Raw genomic sequence first — 20,636 nt, 5'->3', positions numbered from 1 at the left:
TCACGTGTTCGCATGACGCACACAGGATGCACTTGAGAGAAGCAATGTAATATTCCCGTTCCGGAAAAAACGCAAGTCAAGCCTTATATAAAAATACTATCAACGGCAATATATATAATAACGTATACAATTTTTAAATATATATATATATATACTCAGCAATTATTCAGTAATAATTATTGAGGCCATCGTTAATACGTCGATAACATACGCGCGGCACTTTTGTCGTCGTGGACGAGGGAAGGCACGCGTACAATCGATTCTCTCGTTAATTCTGCGAAAACGAGACACACTTAATTAATGTCTCCGCTCCCCGAGAGAGACACCGTCTGCTGGCCTGCCCGCGAGGACAGAATGCGCCCCTCGGTTAATTTATATTCTTCATTTAGATCGTGTAACAAATCCTAACGTATAAGCGTCCCTTCTGCTTTTTGATATCTTGTACTCTATAACAATTAAATGCAACTCTGTTCAATTTTATCTATAAATATTATATATATATATATGTATATAATTTTATAATTGTAATTATTATAATAATCCTCTTGCTGTATCGTTCTCTTCAACATTGAAATAAAAACAGTCTCATTAGTCGCCGAGTTACAAGCAGAAATAATATACGTTAGAATTATATCGGAATTTTTATGTCTCAGTGAAGATATACATATAACATATGTACGATAAAATATATATATATTTTTTTCCTTCAAATGAAATTACGTCCGTAAAATACGATCAAGCAATATTGTACCTGCAATATAAACATAGAAAATATATATAGAATACGTGTATTGCGATCAAATGTGAATTAATTGATCCGGAGCAAAAGTATGTAAAGCAAAGTAAGAAATGTGAACGTGGAAGAATTTTATTAGAAAGAAGGGCGGATCGTATAGATTACGCTCACCGTAAATTCACATAATCGTTATACGATAGATTAACTGAGCATTAGGGAGTGATGCGCGTGTTCGAAATTATTGTACTATACTGTCACTATCGGTTTTTCGTAGTTAATTAATATATTACAAATACCTACAGCTCCGATATATATATATTTTTTTCTCTCTCTCGTAAACTTTTCCGTCATATCATTTACCACAGTACCTGTATCTTTTGACACTATGTACATGCATAAATATTATATATACACATATTGAGTACACATAGCGGGATGTTCTAAGGAAATAAGAAAGAAACAGTAAAAATGTCCTTTATGTTGTACTGCACAATTAGAGAAATTGTAAAATTGAAATAATTAGAAATAAGAATCTCCAAAAATCACGCTACGCGGTTATTTAAAGAAAAATTATATTCGCGATCATTGTCTTAGGAATGATGATGTGCATATTCAAATCCATTTTTAGACTGACAAATGTCAAAGGGGAATAAAAGTAAAAAGAATCTCAATTCCTGGAAAAGTTTGTAAAAATTATCCGAAAGCGTATGTATCATTCAATAAATCTGACATTAATAAATCCTTATTTGTGAAACGTTCGCGCCTAATTCTTTTTTTTTTCTCTTCCTCCTTTCATCGCACGCGCATGATCTATAAAAGGATCGCACCTAGTACGAAGATGATTGAGTCTCTTATGCTACTCCCCTAAGTTTATATTTCATACAATATCTACTCGCGTGAATCTAATAATTTCTCCCCGTACTTTCGGAACGTATTTGGGATATCCGAGGCTCGGATGTCCGCATAATTTCTCTCTTTTTCTCTCTCTCTCTCTCGATGACGCACTGTATCCGATTAAATTAAGTAGCTGTCTAACTTAAATATATATTTATATGTATGTATATGTAATATACGCGTATATATATCTCTTTATGGAATACGTATCTCTTCGTTCGTTTAAGTATATCCGAGATCCTCGGGTATCCGAGTATAAATAGCTATGTATATAACATTTCATAAATTCCTACAACAAAAGCATACAAATACGTGGAAAGTTTCAGAATCAATGATAAGGTCTAAACGATGCAAGTCTCCGGTACTTTTTCCCCCAAGACTCGCGCGCTCTGTATGGTCCTTCAAAAAGAATATAAAATACGATACAAAGTATGGAATATTCAGCTGTATGCCGCGTATATTAAACTTATAAACGGAGCTCGGCGCGACGCGCGCAATCAATTGACCGCCAGGTGATACATCGGCTGTTTTTTTTTCCTCTCCTATATCCTTTCCTCGTCCAACGGGTATCGATTGTCGCGCGAAACACCGTGCTCCGTTCGTTGGAAAGACAATGTTCGCGCCAGAAGATGTGCAGACTTTAACAATATATACTTAAGCGTCTCTTAAATAATTAACTGCAGTATATCGTGCCGAAATCAACGGTACATGAAATATATATACATATATTATATATATATTTCATATTACCATATACTGTAACATATACTGTTCGATTACCATCAGCGTTAAGGATCTCCTTATTTAGAATACTTTATAGTTATCTCTCCCCCGCGTTCGTCGTTCGACTCGTCCCTATAAAAAAATAGCGGATCGCCGTAGCTTATATAAAATAATAGCAGCCTTTGCAACAATTAAGTTTACAGTGGATATAACACGTATTTAATTCATTCGCTATGTTACAATAGGAATTCATGTACGAAGTTTCTCTATGCTTACGCACAACTGTTTCTTATAACGAGAAAAAAGGTAAACGAAAAACACAGGGATAAAGTAAAGTGCGGAAACTGGTTCGTCGCTGGAAAAAGAAGAAGAGGAGGAATCACGTAAGTTCTGCAACGCGTAAATACTCGTATCGCGTTCGATACTGCTAAGATGTCGAGTGTTGGCACCATATTCCCTCTAAAAACGCAAGTCACACGATACCTTCCGCTTTACGTAGCGTCGTCGCATTTACGTCGGGCAGCGGTATCGTGCGGTAACGTCGATTGTTTTCAAGATAGCTCTAAATGCCAGAACTAAACTTATCCGCGCGTTTCATCGTTTACTTGTGTGCATACGCTCGAGAGAATCCGGAGAGAACTACGAGATTTTAATTACATCTCTCTTTTACGTGATGTGAATTTTGGTATATACTTGTCGTCTCGTTAACACCGTTCCGCGTGAGACCTCTACGTTAAACGCTTTTCATAATTACGATTACACCGCAATCGATCTTCGCAACTGCGAAGTCTTCCCTCCCACCCCCTTTTTTTAAACGTCTTTAACAGCGGTCGTCCTTATGTTCGCCAGAACAAAACCCAATGCGCAGTAATTCTCTAATATATACGATGTAATCTCGTCTACGTATAATTTAATTCCGCGAACTACTCCGCGTTTCGTCGTAACGTAAAATTAACCTTTTTAAACGTTTTATCGTCGAATCCTCGTTAACTTTTACGGATCGTATATTAATCTAGCAAAAAATGTCCCACGTGGTATTTCAGTAATACTTCTACGGTTAATACTTGCGACGTAATACGCTTCGAAATTTGCTTGCTCGATCAGTTTTGGAATAAAGTTACAGCGGGCGCCTCTAACTTTATTACACGCGATTCTTATTCATTACAATTTATAAATATCCAAGGAATACTGTGCACACGATTGATCTCTCTATGTAGCTTTACTTTTAACGGTAAGAAGGTAAACTAGTCTTTAGTACTCCAACTGCCCGGTTGTACGTTTGCTCATTAGTTTGAAAAACTATAAAAATTGTCCTAATCACGCCCTATAGGAATCGGAATACTCTCTCTCTCTCTCTCACACACTTGGACGAGGAGTCACACTATCAATGTAGATAAACGTGTAAATACAATTAGCTTGCTGCGGAGTAAAAAATATTTCCAGAATACGTTCCTACTACAAGTAAAAAACCACCGTTATCCATAGAAAATTATTGTTACTGCGTATTATCCTTCTATCTCTAACAGCGAGTACAATTTCTCGTTCAGAAATGAAATGCTTGGAGTTCGCAACTGTCACTACAATACACGATGGTCCTTCGATCCATAAAGTGACCAGTGCTACGACTATCGATTTATTAATTGAGTTAATATGAACGTCCGTATAAAAGCAACGTCTCGATATAATTACCGTCCGCGTTACCTTTTATCTGCGAGTTTCAGTGAAAATGTACATACGAGAACTATTTAACAAAAAACAAAAAAAAAAAAGGAGCCTACTAGACACAGTACGACTCTTTCAATGAAACTAATTCATAAATCATATTAATCTTTTAATCATCATTAGAGAATGTCAATTTGAATCTGTGTTCTTAATCATATAGGAAGAAATGGTTATGTAGCTACATTTCTAATAAACCTCATAAAATCGAGGTATATGTGGGGTGAGGGATCAAACCCGGGACCGCCGATTAACGAATCAATGTGCTCGCACACTGAGCCATTCGTTATCCCACAGAGTCACGTGATACTTTAGAAATATCGTAAGAGCTATTAAAAAATAAAATAAAAAAATAAAAAAGGAAGAGCCTACTACCCTAGTAGCAATTTGCTCCAAGACTGATGTAAATCTGAGGAAGCAGATCATAACGTCCTGCTGGCAGAATATGTTAAGAATCTGCGGTAAGAATTTGTAGCATTCTTTTGCCAGAATCTGCACATTACTTCTGCCGAAAGAATCTCATATCAGTCTGCTGACAGACTGCTAATGGATTCTTTACAGACTGCAGTTACAAGAAGAATCTGCTTCAAGGCAGCTCGATTTCTATAGCAAATATCTGCAAACGATTTATTTGCATGTATAGTGCACGAATTTTGCAGTAGATTGCTGTAATTAATTGCACGCAGATTTTGCACGCTAGATTTCGCTAGAAAATGCTACTAGGGTACAGTATGACTCTTCCACGATGTAATTAAACATTCATATCTATTTTTTAATCATCCGTCAGGATGTCAAATGGAATGAAATTTTAATCATTCATAGAAAGGAAAGGTATATAGTTACGTTTCTAATAATTCTTATAAAATCGAAGCATATGTGGAATGAGGAATCGAACCCGTCGATTGCGAATCAACGTGCTCGCACACTGAGCCGATTCGTTACCCCCCGCAGAGTCACGTGATACTTTGGGAATATCAATCCGCTGTGCAAGAGGAACGGCCTTGTAAAAGTACCTAAAAGATCGATCAAAGCGGTCAGGTACGTTTTCACCTTTAGCTTTCGAACTAAAGGCTGCGGAAAGTAACGTTACCCATCAACATGTCTATTCGCAGCACCATGTGTGAAAGAGAACAATTAACTCAACGATAGATATATATGTGTATATATGTGTGTGTTGTGTGTCCATATATATACATACATATATATGCATATATGTATACATACAGATTGAATTAAATATTTTTCGCATTTTTTTTTTAACACTACGTAACTACACGGGGACGTTTACGTCCGACGATACTGTAAGTCTCGAGCTGTTTCTACAAAAATGCGTTATCGAGTAATCGAATCGGAGGTAATTCCTTATTCCTTTTAGAAGAGAGAAGCTCGTGTCGAGCTTTTAATTTAATGGAAGGCAAAATATCTGTTTCAGGAGACCTTTCCGCGGATTCTCATCCTCCATATCGTCATAGTCGTTCTCGTCGTAATTGCTGCTAACGATCGCGTTATTATTGCCTGGGCTGTAAGTTACGTCTGTGATACTTAGAGAACGAGAGCACGCCGGGCTTTCGTATCGGAAGGGGAAGGGCGGCGGTAGCCGATGATGCTCGTTATAATTATTGTCGTTCTCATTCTCCTCCGAGTACGTCATTAGAAATACGTTATTGTGATAACCTTGATTGCTTGAGCCGACAACGGGGAGTAGGGGATCGATACGAAGTTTCGCGAGTCTGTCTTGCAACTCGTACATGTAACACTGCTGCAGCTGATACTGCTGCTGCTGATGATACAGCTGCTGCTGATCGTGATTGTGACGCTGCACAATGAAAAGTGGCTCTTGTCACACGCAGTCCTCCAGTGACATTAATAGAGGGTTCACATACTCAAAACCATCGAATTCGCTCTGGTCGATCTTCTCAATTTGTTTCCTGAAAAATTTTCTTGCATAAGTGTTGCATTCACAAAATTCATTTGACGATGCAAATAAGATAGAATAATTTTATGTAAATTTTTATAAAGATCTTTTTCATTTATTAAATCTTTAAATTATGTAAATTTAGAGAATTCTGTAATAACTTACGGATCATCCGGAGTCAAACGGACTTCCTCATCCGTAAACTCGGGCGGGAAGTTCGCGAGATCGCGATCGGAATCCAAACGTGGCTTGTAGGGTGGCGTAACTTGTTTTTGTTCCAACTGCAAAGTTGAAGAAGATATCGTTGATGAGACTCGTATTTTTTTGAAACAGATAAACATTCGTATCGCGCGCGTTAAAACAATACTTACCATTTCCCAATCGATCGCTTTGAAGAAGGGATGAGCGACAATGTCGAGGAAACCAGAAGGCCTCTTTCCGCAACCCAGCCTCTCCGCGGGATCCTTGCAAAGGAATCCTTTGAGGACAGACGCAGCCTTAACGGATAAGGATCGCGGTATACGTATGGTCTTCTCCAGAATGACTTGAAACAGGAAATCCTCGGTGTTCTTGTCCGGGTCCTCGGCCGCGCCGGTGAGATCGAAGGGGCTGCGGCCCGCCAGCATCTCGTACAGCAAAACTCCCAGAGCCCACCAGTCCACCGAGAAGCTGTATTCCTCGCCACGTAGAATCTCGGGAGCGATGTAATTGGGAGTGCCGCAGAAGGTGCCGGTGTTGTCGCCCTCCCGGATACCTTCCTTACACATCCCGTAATCCGTAAGCTTAACGTGCCCTTCGTGATCAAGCAGTACGTTATCCAGTTTCAAATCCCTATATATGATACCTGAAAGCGAAACGATTATCGAATTTAATTGCGTGTTCCATCTTCCGTCAACTTGTTCGGGGGAAAAAAAAAAGAGAGAATGTCTTACCCTTTTCATGCAGGAAATTCAACGCCAGACTGATCTCAGCCACATAAAACCGCGCGTGGTCCTCGGGAAGACGGCGCTGTCTTTGCATGTGGAACATGAGATCGCCGCCGCGTACGAACTCGATCACGAAGAACAGGCGCGATGGTGTCTGGAAGCAGGAGTGCAGGCCCACCAAGAAGGGATGATTCGAAGCGGTCTCGAACACGTGCTTCTCCGTCTGCACCCAATCGATGTCCTCGTCGTCTGTCACCAGGGACTTCTTGATCACCTTCATAGCGTAGATCCTCTTGGTACGCTTCAGCTCCACCATCAAGACCTTCGCGTAGGAACCACGGCCGATCACCCTAATCAACTCGAAGTCGTTCAGTGAATACTGTCGTTGCATGTCGTTCGAAGTGTCGCCCTCGTTCAGCGTGTCCAATGGCAATTCTTCCCCTTCCTCACGTCCGATTCCTATAAAATCGTAAATATGAAAATTAATAATATAAAAGAAATGTAGCAGTGTAAAAAAAAAGAGATCGTCAAAAAGATGTCTTCTAATCACATGTAAAAAAAAAAATACGGCTTTGAACATAGCTATTAAAAAGTACATGAAATATATTGTCCAATAAATTTCTCAATATTAATCCTATTATACAACAATATCTCTGTAAAAAAAATTATAATTTATCATTTTCTGACTGTGAAAAATGTCGAATAACGCATAACCAATTGCCCATTGAAATTATCTTACGATCGCGCGAACGCTCCTCGATGACCGGTGATTCCGTGATCTCATCCTCGAGATGAGTCCCTGGGCCGCACGGATACGGATCAAGCTGTTGGTCGCCGTTTCTGTCGATCGTCTGCGACTCCGCGCTCTGCTGCTGCTGCTGCTGGCTCAGGCATGGCTTCCGCACCACCTTGTGACACTTTTTGTGCACGAGCAGCTTGCATTGGATGCACTTGAACCCCTGCCGCCCGAGGCCCCAGATCCGATCCTGGCAGAACGCGCAGAAGGCCCGCTGCAAATCAAACCGACGTGGGGCATTATATTGTATATTACCTCCCGCGGACTACCCCGTGTTTATTAGGGGTGTATCGTGTATCCCGCGATGTGGAAGTCGAGCGTTTAAGTCTCACGAGGAAACGCCGCGATAAACACACGCGACTTTAAAACATCCCGGGAGTCAAAGTGTCTGAGACAAACGATAATTAAGTTTAGGTATCCGGTCTTAAACGCAGTCAAATACTTCTCGAAGAGCGAAGTAAAGTACACTGGAGGAAGGAAGGGTATAAACAAAACAGGAGGATTAAGCGCGAGAGACAAGATCCGGGGGAATTCATACATGAGCCCAGTTTCGTAAGGACGGCAACTTTGCATTTTCACCAACACAGAGTCGGAAAGAGAGAGGGGAGGAAAGAGAGAGAGAGAGAAAGAGAGAGAGAGAGAGAGAGAGAGAGAGAGAGAGAGAGAGAGAAAGACAAAGAGAGCAACGCTCCCTTCTGTTCCCTTCGTCGACGACGAAGTCACTAGCCAGCAAGTTTTAGTGTTGGAAGTGCTCTACGAGAGAGAGCTCTACACAGAACGTCAGTTTCGCCACGTTACACCTGCGACAGATCTTTACTTTCGCAAAGATTGCGTATGAAAGAGGAGAACGAGGCGGAGGGAGGGAGGGGGGGCGGGGGAGGGGAAGAAAGAACTCAGAGGGGCGATGAATAAAAGTAAAGGTTGCGCAATGACAATTAAATGGAATGATGCTTACCCGGTTAAATCGTTTCGCCTGAAAAATATGGCCGTTCACACGGTACAGCTTCCTCCATCTACGAGCGCCACGTCTGTAGATGCTTCCTTCGGAAAATGAAATAACATAAATGTCACAAATGACATGGAAAGCACCAAACTGGATGGATCAATTCGCCGCGATCGACTACCGCGATCGACATCCCGTACCGGGAACGACGATGAAACCTCATTATATGCAAATCCAATTAGCATCTAATCAATTATTAATTGTACTACTAATATTTTGTAGTATAACAATTAATTAAATTACTTTGTGACTCCTCTACTAATGAAAAAAAAGAAAAAGAAAAAGAAAAGAAATACAATGAAACTTTAACCGTTCTCTCTAAACATAGCTTTAAGCTCCGGAGATAAGTTATTTTCTCTGCAGTCTCTTTCTGAAGACGCTTACATAATATCTCGTAAGACGTTATATCTTATCCATGTAAAGTCTTCGGTTAGGTGCGCCCGGAAATTTTATTCTGATAATAAAGTTTCGTCGTCGAATATTGTCGAATAACTTGGCAAATTGATTTTACGCCACCATCCTCTCTCCTTTCGCCCGGTCGCAACCGATCGCGCAGTCCAACGACGTGCGGCTTCACCGGCGACGAACGAAGCGAATCGATGCGAACAGAGAGGGGGGGGGGGAACAACATTTCGTGCGAAATGTGTCTCATGCAGCGTCGACGGTGAAAACGCTCGTCGGAATGATATAAAGTTTGTACAAGTCTAAGGGATTCGGAGAAGAGTTTGACGATTGATCGGATTTTGATTCATGCTTTATCCGCGAGTGATTTGCCGAATATCGGCCCCGATGCCAGGGACATGAGGAAGCCTCGATGAATATTAGTCGCAGTTTTTTTATAAAGCCATGCGATTCGAAACGAAAGCTTTTTCCAGTCGCATTCTGACGCGGTGATTTTCAGATTCCCAGGTTTCCTCAGGTCGTCGTGACATCGGTGGAATCTCTGGCTAGCCATTCGGCGACTATCGAGCGACTATATGTACACTATGTACGAGTGTGGCTTTAAGGCTTCTGGTTCCTCGCTGCAGCCACGATACGCGAATTCTTATTCTTCTTACGTTTCATAAAAAAAGAAATTAAAAAAAAAACGAAAACGAAATTAATTCAATTGTTATAACATTATAATGTAACTCACGCAATCTTTTACCACGCAGCCTTACGGACTCTCAAAGAAAATAGATTAACCTTACAACCAATCAAAGTTTGCTGTCATTAATTCACAAACTGAAAAGTCTCTCGTAAGTCTTTCATCCAACACGAGTCGTGATGCGCAAATCGATTAATTTACAAGTTTAATCTTTCGTAGCTGCAACCGAAGGATCAGGAGTCCTCGGGGGCGTTCTCGATGTGTGTTTTCGCAGGCGTTGATGTCATGAAGATTGTGATTGAAGAAACGTTTATCGAGGGGGAAGAGAGAGCTTTGGAGTGCGGGGGTGTGCGAGAGAGCGAGAGATGGATGTTTCCTTCAACGGCTCTTCTGTTTCCGCACGTAAACGGAGTTACGCGTTCGTGTTGTCTGTCTATTGTCGGCGCGCTAATCGTTTTCTTTCCACCGGACGGTTAATTAGAACTCGCTGGCTAGTACGCATCGGGCTAATATACATCGAGCGCAAGCGAGGAGCTGCGCGACCCGGCGGCGGCTCAGACGTATTCCGACGGAAACAGGTAAACACACTCACTGTCTTCTCCCTGGCACGGCATCCCGGGGGCGGGCGGCACGTTCGGGAAAACTGCAACAGAACAGAAAGAATTCACGCTCGCTTTGCTGACAATTAAAACGCTCACGGTTTCCCTCTCTCCCCAGCTTCCAGACAAAATTACGATGGAAACGAATTTGAAGAGTTTCCACCGTCCAGTAATTTAAAACGGTAATTCCCACTTTCCCGTATCTCATAACATTTGATAAAAAGAAATTAAATTTAAAAAAAGCCTAGCGAGATTAATGGATTACGACATGCGATATCTGAAAGAGACGAGAAAATAGTCCGGGCATGAGTAGAGCTGTTAATAATTAATAGCGAAGCCGCTGCGCCAGAAATATCGTCAGAGGAAGACGCTGCGAAAATAATACTTCCTAGTGTCAAAGCGATCGATGATTCAAGACTGCGTATTTAATTTCACTGACGAGACGCGTCCGCGTCGTGTGTCGCCGATCGACGCCACTCCCCGGGCTCTCGTCTCGCCGAGGGAGGATTACGTCGGTATTGGCAAAGTATCGGGATTGACGCAAAGTGATCGGGAAGCGGGCGAACTTACACGGGAAGCAATTCGAGAACCCGATCGAGATTCGCTGCTCGTTGTCCAACATTCTTGCTGTGTATACTATAGCTCTGCCTGGTGTCCTAGCCGCGAGCGCCTCTGTCCTACTCCGTATCGCTCCGGTTACGGTCAGATAACGAGTAACACTGAATTCTATCCGTGCCATCGAGCGCCGCGTTATCACTTATCGCGAAAAAGAGAGAGAGAGAGAGAGAGAGAGGCAGCGGCGCGTTCGCGATTAAATTTCCCCGCAACTTCGCGCCGATAAAAAGCCGCGCGCGCGCGCGCGATCGACGTAAAGTCGACCGGCAGAAAACCTTCGCCGAAGGGATCCTGGTGCCGGACGTTTTTAATCTCGTTACTCGGCCGAGACATCGAGCCGAGTTAATCCTCCCGCCCAGGAGCGCGGTCACACACACATATACATGTATAAGCGCGCGTGTAAATTCTAATTAGCGAAGGACGAGCGAGGACACCGAGCCCTTTATCAGAACGATCCCGCGGGCGCGCGCGCGGTGCGTACAATAGAATGATGATTAAATATACAATTAAGTATATTGCGTCGCGTGTCGCGACGGGCAGATAATGCTTTATGAAAAGCTCTGAATTCAGAAAAGGAATGAAAGCCGGCTGCGCGGTTAATGAGTGAAATAAAATTGGGGCCGCGAATTGTTCCGGATTATTCGCTTTAACGCTCTTTAAAGCGACCATCCGGACTTGGGGGGGGGGGGGCTAATGTCAGCTGGTGTGCATCGCGGCCACCGCGACGAGATTTGGAGAGCAAGATTGAATAGGGTCTGAAGTAGGAGGCCGCGAAAAAAAAAAAAAAAAACTATTACCGAAGGTCGCGACGAGAGAGCGGACAATAGGTTTTTGTCTGGAGGCACGTGCTTCGATCAAGCAAAACCGCCGATCTTTCCGCAAAACTCGAAAATAGGATCCTCCGCTCGAGCGATACTCGATGGATGTTATGTAGGTTGACGGACAATAGACCTATGGAACAATCAATGGCACGAATTCGTTAATAGATTTTTTGCCAAAAATAAAAAAAGAAGAAAGAAAAAAAGAATTAAATAAATTTAAATCGATTCGAGGCCTGTTCGAGGTGGACAGGTCGAATAAATTCATAAGTGAATAATGCAGAATTATATAAGCGGAACGAACGCATTATAATCGGTTCATTTAAAACAGAGGTTTAAATCAATTTATAATAAATCTATTTAGTCCATTAACAATTGAAATGTCTGGATTATGAAAATGCCGCGGGCGCGCGCGAGCACGCGCGAGATCTGTTAAATACTAAATCTGACAGGGAATCCATCGGCCGGGGAAAGATTAATGATACGTCTTGCTAAAGTGACTCTCCGCGGGGCCTCTATCACATGAATACGAGACGAGGCGCAGCCGCGTGGATACGACGCGTGTCATACGATCGCGGGTTTCGCTAACGAGGCCATCGGTGCTCTCCCGTTGGTACAATACACGTAATCGAATCGTTTGTTACGTGGGGAAGAGAAGGAGCGAGAGAGGGAGAGAAAGAGCGTTTACCGCGGACGCGTATCGACGACGCCGGGACGAGAGGTGTACATGCCGGCGCGAGAGGTGAGCGCAATTCCTTGAAATATTCATGGACTAATTATCGCGGAGGGGGATCGATGACAAGGGCGATAAAGACGATGCGATGTACACTCACCCCTGTAAACGCAAGGGGGAAGGGATACGTGCAACGAGCTGTATGCGGGATGCACGATACGACGACCGCGACGACGACGACGACGACCACGACGCGTGGCACCCCTAGAAGCTTGTGGATCTATAATGGTAAGTGCATAAGTGCACCGGCGAGTATATACACCCACGGCGCGCGTGGGAAGGCAACAACGAAGATCGTACTTCATACTTTAGGAACCGTCCTCCGCGCAACTGGATCGCCGCGAGTAACGCGGCGTCGATACCAATACATACATACACGGCCGAGCCTCTAATTCATGCTCTAAATTAAACATCGCTGGACAACGGTGCTGCATTCGTTGCCCTCGATTGCGCGAGCTAGAAGAGAAAAAAAAAAGATAAAGTTTATCGTCAAAGCAACGCCGCGCCGCGCCGGCGAGATGATAATCGCCTTTGTCGCGTAACGCGCCGCAAGGAACGGAGGACAAAATGACAATAACGCCCGTGAAGATGCATAATAGGTTTATAAATGAAAGATGCGAGCGTATTTAAAGAACCCGATAAACCTTGCCGACTATATTTAATCGTGATTATTCTGTGAAATTAAATGCGAAAGAGGTGGAAAAACGTGAATTATGTCATCAATTAAAATGCGATCGGATAAAAGCACACGATATGTTGAGCGGAATAAATTTGATATAGCGTAGAAAAAAAGTTTCTCCATCCATCATAAGCGCGACGCGGAAAAAAAAAGAGAGATGCACTAAACCGGGCGACAACTTCGAGCGGCAACTACCACCACCAACCCTTTACTTTTAGCGAGGACAAAGTCGCGATAATTAATTCACGTGACCGACTTAGAGTTTTATATTACTGCAATGCGCTAAACGTCCGCGGCCGCGACGATTTCCGTCAACAAATGCCGGGCCGAAAAGGAGGGCGCCGGAGAGGACTTTGCGGTCCCGCGAGTTATGCGGCGGCGGCGGACCGGAAGACACGCGTTTTTCTGGGCGTCGCGCGTCCGGCGGGATATCGAGCGAGATGCATCGGACGCGATCGCGCACTCACAAGAACGCGTGATATTATCTTGGCGAGGTAGACAGGCGGGCAGACTTTGACCTAGATCACGGACTGCATCAAAGAAACACAACGGAAGAGGAGGAGGAGGAGGAGCAGAAGGAGAAGGGCGAAGCTGGTCGCGCGCCAGAGACGAGCTCTTCCTCAATGCATCCCTCTCTCCCTCTCTGTAGGCTGCACCTACCCCAGGTGATCTCGTTGAACTGGAACTGCGACGGGCCCGCGGGCTCGACGTCGAGCAGCGACGTCATCGAGAGCGTGGGCTCCGGTGGCAGCGAGAGCGGCTGCTGGCTGCACGGCCCGTGCACCCGGCACGTCGCGCTCGGTGTGATGCCGTAAATCAGCTCGGCGTTCGCCGTCACCTCCTCGAGCTCCGCCTCGGACAGCTCGTCCATACCCTCGTCCGGCGGGCACTGGAGCATCTTCGTCACCCTGGACGAGGTGCCGGGCTGCGCGAAGATGTCGTCGTGATGGTGGTGATGATGGTAGTGATGGTGATGCGGCGGACTGCCGAGGCAAGAGGGCGGCGAGATGTCGGCGGAGCGCAGGTGGCCGACGAGCGGCTGCTCGTACTCGGCCGAGTCACCGCTGCCCGGCGACGGCGGATGCGTGCTGGTGCCGGGTCTCACGTGGCGCTCCCGCGGTAACACCTGGATGCCGGTGGAGGTAATGGAGGACGGACCGCTACCCTCGACGACGGTGGGGATGCGACGGTTCATGGCGGCGGCCGCGGCGGCCGCCGTCGCCGCCGAGTACGAGTAGAAGGAACCACCCTGGATCATCATGCTGCAGGGTGGTTCCTCCGTCGCGACCCCCACGCCGGGGACGGTCACGCTGAGCTCGCGCTCCTGCACGGTGGCGTAAGTGCTCTGCGTGGTGGCGTACGGGCTCTCCGTCTGGTGCATTTGTTGCTGCTGCGACGATGGCTGATGCGGATGCAGGCTCTGATGATGTTTGTCCTTCTCGCGGCGAGGTGACCGACCCCGGTCGCTAACGGTCGCGCTCCAATAGCCCCACGCCATTCTGCAGCGAGTCTAGCCGTGCTTGCCTCGCCTTGCTCGATCACCGCGGTATGTATATCCCCTTTTATTCGCTCCAACCGCGCGCGATCGCCTCGCCTCTCTGTTTTCCTCTTGTTTCGCGGCTCTCTCTCTCTCTCTCTTCTCTTTCTCTATATACGTATACCGATTGCCTTAACCGCCTCGCCCCTTGCCTCGTTCTTCCCTTCTTTACGTTTCGTCTCTCTCTCTCTCTCTCTCTCTCTCTCTCTCCCCTTCACCGCGGTCGACCTCTTACAGGAGCCGCCGGGATGAGCATGCGACGAATCCACCGGCCTCGATCAATGCTAGTTTACCGCCTCTTTTGAGACCTCTCGCCACTCCGGCGGTGTGGCCGAGCCGAGCGCGCCGACAACCACCGTAGAATATCGCCGCCGTACTCAGGGCGCTGCACGATGACGCAATTCCCTCTCTGTGGCTCGGCGAGCACGTTCGAAGGGGACGTTCCGTGATCTCGCGGCGACTACCGGCGCTCGACTTCCTCCTTTCCACGTACACTTTCTTCCCGCCTGCGGCGACCCGATCTTGGGGGGATCTCTCACCAGCCAGGGTTTCGCGTCGACGGTAGCGCGACGGCGTATAACGTGTGTGTGTCTGCGCGCGCCCTTGCTGATCGGTCCGTGCAAGGATATCGACTACTGCCGCGGCGAGATGCGTTAACCGCCGCCGCCGCCACCACCGCCGTCGTCGTCGCCGCCGCCGCCGCCGCCCGGCGCACGCTACCGACCGAATCGCGCAAACGCGGATCACGCCGAGGTAGAGGTGATACATGTATCCCCCCCCGTCGTCCCTCCTCGCTGCCGATCCTACACCCGCCTATCCACCCACAAGTTCTGCCTCTCCCAAGCTCTACCTCTTTCCCTACACCCGCTCGCCCTTCCACCCTCCTTTGTACCTTTGCTGTTTGCTCCACTGATTATCCAGCGATTCTTCTTGTCGCCGTTTTCAAGCAAACTTTGTGTGCCTCTCCTCGCCACCTCGTATTACATTATATTCCCCGTCCTTTTCGTTAACTTCACTTCTTCCCGTCACCCGTTTTCTCTGCCCTTTGTATCCTGCTGCTCTTCCCCGGGCGGGAGTTCCAAGGAGGAGACGATTCCGTTTCACAACGCACCAAATGCAATACCAGTCCATTCTACTTCATCCCTTGCTCTATTTTTCTGGCTTTCCACCATTTTTCATTTTGACCGTTGGCTCTTCGTCTCTTTGAATTATTATCTTGCGTTTCCCGCGCCCTTCGGTCGCTGGCCCCCCCGTCGATTCTTCCTCGTTCCTTCGTGACAGCGTGCAGTCATCGCTACTGCCGGCGACCGATACCGCGTACACGTTTTACAAGGATTGACGCGCCGTTATATGCATCGAGAAATTGAGATTCTGCCGATATCCGCGCAACGATGTCCGGTCGTTTTTACATACACGCGAATAAAATACGTATATCGAGTCTCGTTTTCATTAGCAAATCATTGATTTTTCACGAAGCTCCGGAAAAAGAGAAAGAGAGAGAGAGAGAGAGAGAGAGAGAGAGAGAGAGAGAAAGAGCTGCAATCTCGCTAAGCTACGCTTAATAGGGAAATTATTAATGGAAACAATACATTCAACCTGACTCCGCAATCCTTCGGAGATCAAGTAATTTTAATTAGTTGTACTTTCTCATTATTTTATAGTGCTCTCCAGGGAAAGTTTGCCGTCGATACTTTCGACGACCCATACTTCGCAAATTAATTCCACTTCGTTCAAAAACAGGGAAATATATTCGGCGCGCGGTCACGCTCTTGCTTCTCTTTGAGACATTAATCTTTGGAGCTCGAAGGGTTTGTTTTGTCAAAGGGGATTCGATCGTCATTAAAGTTGCACTGAAAGGAGAGAAAGGAGATGTGAAAAAGAGAGAGAGAGAGGGGGGGGGAGAGAAGGAAAGAGAACTGAAACTGCCGAACCGGAAATGTATGCGCGATCACGATACGCTCCTTCTCTTCCGAGAAGTATCTCGCCGCCGCACAAATGAGATCCCCATATCGAATTATCTCGGGAGATCTCGGGCGAGCTGATGAATTTCTAAGCGCAGTATCACGCTCCGACTACGTAGAATCCTCGCGGACACGCAGGCACGCGCGCGATCCGAGAATGTTGTCATCCTTGAGGAATTGCTCCGTAGGATCGAATGAAGTATATTTGTGTGCCGAATAAATACATACTTCATTCGATTCCGATGGCGCGAGTCCTCAAATAAACACACCGGCGCGCTACACGGTCAGGCGCCGATGAAGCTGTTTCTCGCCGTTAATCGCCGACTACGTATCGGCGATAAACCGAGCCGATAAGGCGAGGAGGAGCACCGTCGAGGCGTGTACGTGTACATACCGTTATCCGAGGCGCGCATCGATACTCGGAAGGCGCTCGCCGGCTGCGCCGCTTCGCACACGTGCATTTAGTACGCTACCGCTAATATGCACACAGGCCACCAAGATATATCGGTTTGCGCGCGATTTATGGACGACCTCTTATCTAAACGGCGGCCATTAACGGCGGAATAATAAAGACATCGGTGGACATTATCGATGAACCTATTTTGTCGCATACATATGCATGCGCTCCACCGCCACGCACCGGGCGCTGATTCTACGTGCACATGATTCATGAATACGGTACTCCATTCCTAATTATGTAAGTGCCTAGCATGCAAGCGATTATCGTTGGGCGCGATGCGCAGTCTTTTGAGCGATTTAATGCGTCGCTAAAATCAAAGCAACATGCGAGGATGATTGCGAGATTCAGTGCATTAAAAAAAATATTTAAAAAAATAAAATAAAAACAATCCAATTCAAACAGCCTGACTGACCGTGGATGGTTATTTCCGTGTCCTTCTCGAGCTCGTACAGCCTCAGCGCCTCATCCAACTCCTGCTGCGAGGCGATCCTGCACGGGTCGCCCTCGTCGTCCACCCACTTCATCGTGAACTGCTCCGTGCCGAAGCCGCATATCGTTCGCATCTCCTCGCGCAGCGCGTCCACTGAAATCCCCGGAGTGATGTACGTGATTTGTATCTCCCTAAATGCAGGAAAAACATCAAGAGTCACACATCTATTTTTTAAAATTTCTAAAATATATATAAAATTTTCTTTAACTTGGTATAATTGATTTTATTGACACCTTCAATATTCTTTACTAACTTTCCGTTGACTTAATCCCGAAAACATTTAATGTGTTATATTTACTATTAAATAATTAATATGATTAATTTTGTTACAATGAATTTTATTTAGAATTAAAATAATAAGCGCACTTTAAAAATATAACAATATAAAATTTTATATTGAAATTAAAATAATAAGCAATTTAAAATTCACGAGAAATTAAACATTACTCTCTCAAAGATCAAAGACAAATCGACAAATTTAGAGCAATTTTTATAACAACATATATTACCCATTGTATACAATTTTCACCCGAATGTCATCGTTCTCTGCCGTCTGTGTAGGCATTTTCAAAACACAATGGTCCCCTATTCTGAAAGTATAATAATGCAACCAAACAATTTTAGTGAATGAACAACACAAAAAAAACTCAAGCGGAATTCACGTCATTCACGAGTTCAGAATCATCGTAGCGCGATTGTCGGAATTAATGACGTAATGAAAACACAAACATTACCGTGAAAACGCCCGACAAAATCCGGAATATAGCGATACAAAATCCAACTTTCCCACGGTTGACGCACGATCGCGGTTACGCCGATTCGACCGCCGCTTTGTCGTTAAGGAAAAAAAAAAAAAAAAAGAGAGAGAGACCAGGATATTGAGTAACAGCAATCACCGAGAAGAAAGGGAGCACCAGATTCGATTCACGGGTGGAACGGGAGAGCGGAGTACGCGAGAAATCGGCACCGGTCGGCGGGTGCCAGCTCTCCTTTCGCGCAGCACGGTCGGTCCCCCGGGTCTGCCCGCGGACCCGTGACAATCGTCCCGCCTTCCGCTGTCAATTAGCGGGCCCGCGACGGTTCGCGTTAGCAAGTGCGTGCGCGCGTGCACGAGTGCCTGCCCGTGACTCACCGCGATGAACCGCCGTCGCGAACCACCGCCGCCGCCGCCGCCGCCGCCGCCACCGCCGCCGCCGTCGTCGTCGCCGCCGCCGTCGCCGTCGCTGCACTAGTTGCACGCACCTTCTGCGGATCGCACGGGCCGAGAGAGATCGTCGTCTCTCAGGGTGAGCTCCCCCCGCCCCGGCTTGTTGCGTCCCTTGCACGTAGAAGAACGTAGAAATACGGCTCGCTGGCGCGGAACGCGGAGTGATGCGCGCGGCGACGCGGTAACATCAAACCTAAAAACCCGTAAGGCACTCTCGTTGCGCGGCGTGGAGCGTTGTTACTTGGCAGACGCCATGTTTGTTCGTCACCGACTCGCGCGCCAGCGGGTGCGCGGGCTTCGCGTCGGATGGCGCCACTCGTCCGGTTTCGCGCGCCCACGTGGGAAAAAGAAATCGTCTCTCGCCCGGACAATTGTGTCAATTATTGTACGCAATGTTTATGACTTTCCCGATTTTCTCTACTTTACGTACAATCGACACGAGATACTCGATTCTGCGTGAGAGTAGGAAGAATTGTATGTTTCCTCCAAATCCATGCTTTACCTTTCAGAGGCTTCGAGGCGCGATTTTTAATAAAAATCGAGTTGATTAAAATCCAGATTAATTCAATCGGCAGAATTGCTTAAAACAAAATATTATATCCAACTATAAATTCGCATAGTTTCAAATCTAATCTTTTTTTTCCATAAAATAATAAAATAGTTAATGATTTTATTCGAATTATTATAAGAGTAATTTTATATGGATTACACTTATAACAAAATTAAATTTAATCGATGATCAATTCACAGCTAACATAAATCGCTTACAATGCATTTTTAGCTATATATTTCATTATTTCTAATCTGATTTTTCCTCTCTGCATTAGACAATAAAATATTAATGATTCTAACGGATTAAGAAAATAATATGGCTATATTTTATACTTACAAATAAATTAATCGGCAATTATTTAATCAACAGAATCACTTGCAGTGCAATTTCTATAGCTGTATAATTTGAATTGTTTCTCATCTAATTTTTCTTTCCACACGCATGTCAAACAACAATAAAATTATACTTCTAGCTATATATCAACGAGATATCTATACTTATTTGATAAGTTAATCGCCAGGAGTCGAAGTTTGAAATTTTATCTTAACGCTTCCGAATTCGCGCTAATCAACCGCTATATAGCGCTCCCGAGAGAGCTTAGGATATGTTCCCCTGATAACTCCGCCGATGTCTAGAGAGTACAATCGATCCCCTTCCATCGAACTCCTCGAATCAACTCTCGCGCGTACACTCGCCGTCCCCTGGATCTGCCGTCGCAGTGGACGGCCGGCTCCGGCGAATTCTATCGGAAACGCCGGGACAGTCCAATCGACGGGGGTGGCCGAGGTATGCGATTCAAAATGATGACGATGATGATGCGGGTGTAGATGCGTCAGCGCTCAGCGATTCGCGGCGCTTATCTCCCGCCGCGCTTGTTCATTGTTGCATGTTGCAGCTACATTCAGACGCGCGATCCGCGTCGGATTTGTTCTCTCGGGCTGTTCCCACCCCGTCCCCGACTCCGCGCCTGGCAGAGCCTACTAGGTTTCCCTACCTCCCGTCGTGTGGGAGTGTGTTGTGCTATGCGCTGATGCGCTCGTGACGCCGAGTCTATAGCGGGCCTAGCCACTCCAGCCTAGCCTAGGTCTGGGCGCTTCGCTGGGCTGCGTGTAGTGTCGTGTACGCAGTAGCTCGCGCGAGGGTAGTGCCGCGGGATGTAGACATCCACGACGCGTCGCACCCGCT

General features: G+C 45.8%; 1 protein-coding gene across 2 annotated transcripts; it reads right to left on the bottom strand.

The window, feature by feature from the left end:
• Positions 1-852: 852 nt before the first annotated feature.
• On the bottom strand, positions 853-14,741 carry LOC105447899 (atypical protein kinase C). Of its 2 annotated transcripts, none has more exons than XM_011686191.1 (8): positions 13,904-14,741; positions 10,392-10,442; positions 8,665-8,750; positions 7,653-7,923; positions 6,920-7,372; positions 6,359-6,831; positions 6,153-6,268; positions 853-6,000 (listed from the first exon to the last, which is right to left on the bottom strand). In XM_011686191.1, exons 1-8 carry the CDS (start codon positions 14,739-14,741, stop codon positions 5,913-5,915), a joined length of 2,376 nt encoding a protein of 791 aa, XP_011684493.1. In that variant the 3' UTR covers positions 853-5,912. The 2 variants fall into 2 exon arrangements, with proteins under 2 accessions (XP_011684493.1, XP_011684494.1); XM_011686192.1 differs by lacking the exon at positions 13,904-14,741 and adding an exon at positions 10,969-11,043.
• Positions 14,742-20,636: the final 5,895 nt, after the last annotated feature.

Source organism: Wasmannia auropunctata, unplaced genomic scaffold (genome assembly GCF_000956235.1).
Source record: "Wasmannia auropunctata unplaced genomic scaffold, wasmannia.A_1.0 LD336090.1, whole genome shotgun sequence".
Classification (NCBI taxonomy): domain Eukaryota; kingdom Metazoa; phylum Arthropoda; class Insecta; order Hymenoptera; family Formicidae; genus Wasmannia; species Wasmannia auropunctata.
Note: the sequence above shows the minus strand (reverse complement) of the source record. Positions and strands in the feature narration are given on the sequence as shown.

Bases quoted from the DNA above. Each gene is read 5' to 3' on its own strand.
- LOC105447899 (XM_011686191.1), bottom strand. From the start codon at position 14,741: ATGGCGTGGGGCTATTGGAGCGCGACCGTTAGCGACCGGGGTCGGTCA. The intron at 10,443-13,903 runs GTAGGTGCAGCC...GTTCTGTTGCAG, and splicing joins GTTCAACGAGATCACCTGGG to TTTTCCCGAACGTGCCGCCC. The intron at 6,001-6,152 runs GTAAGTTATTAC...AAAATTTTTCAG, and splicing joins CGTTTGACTCCGGATGATCC to GAAACAAATTGAGAAGATCG.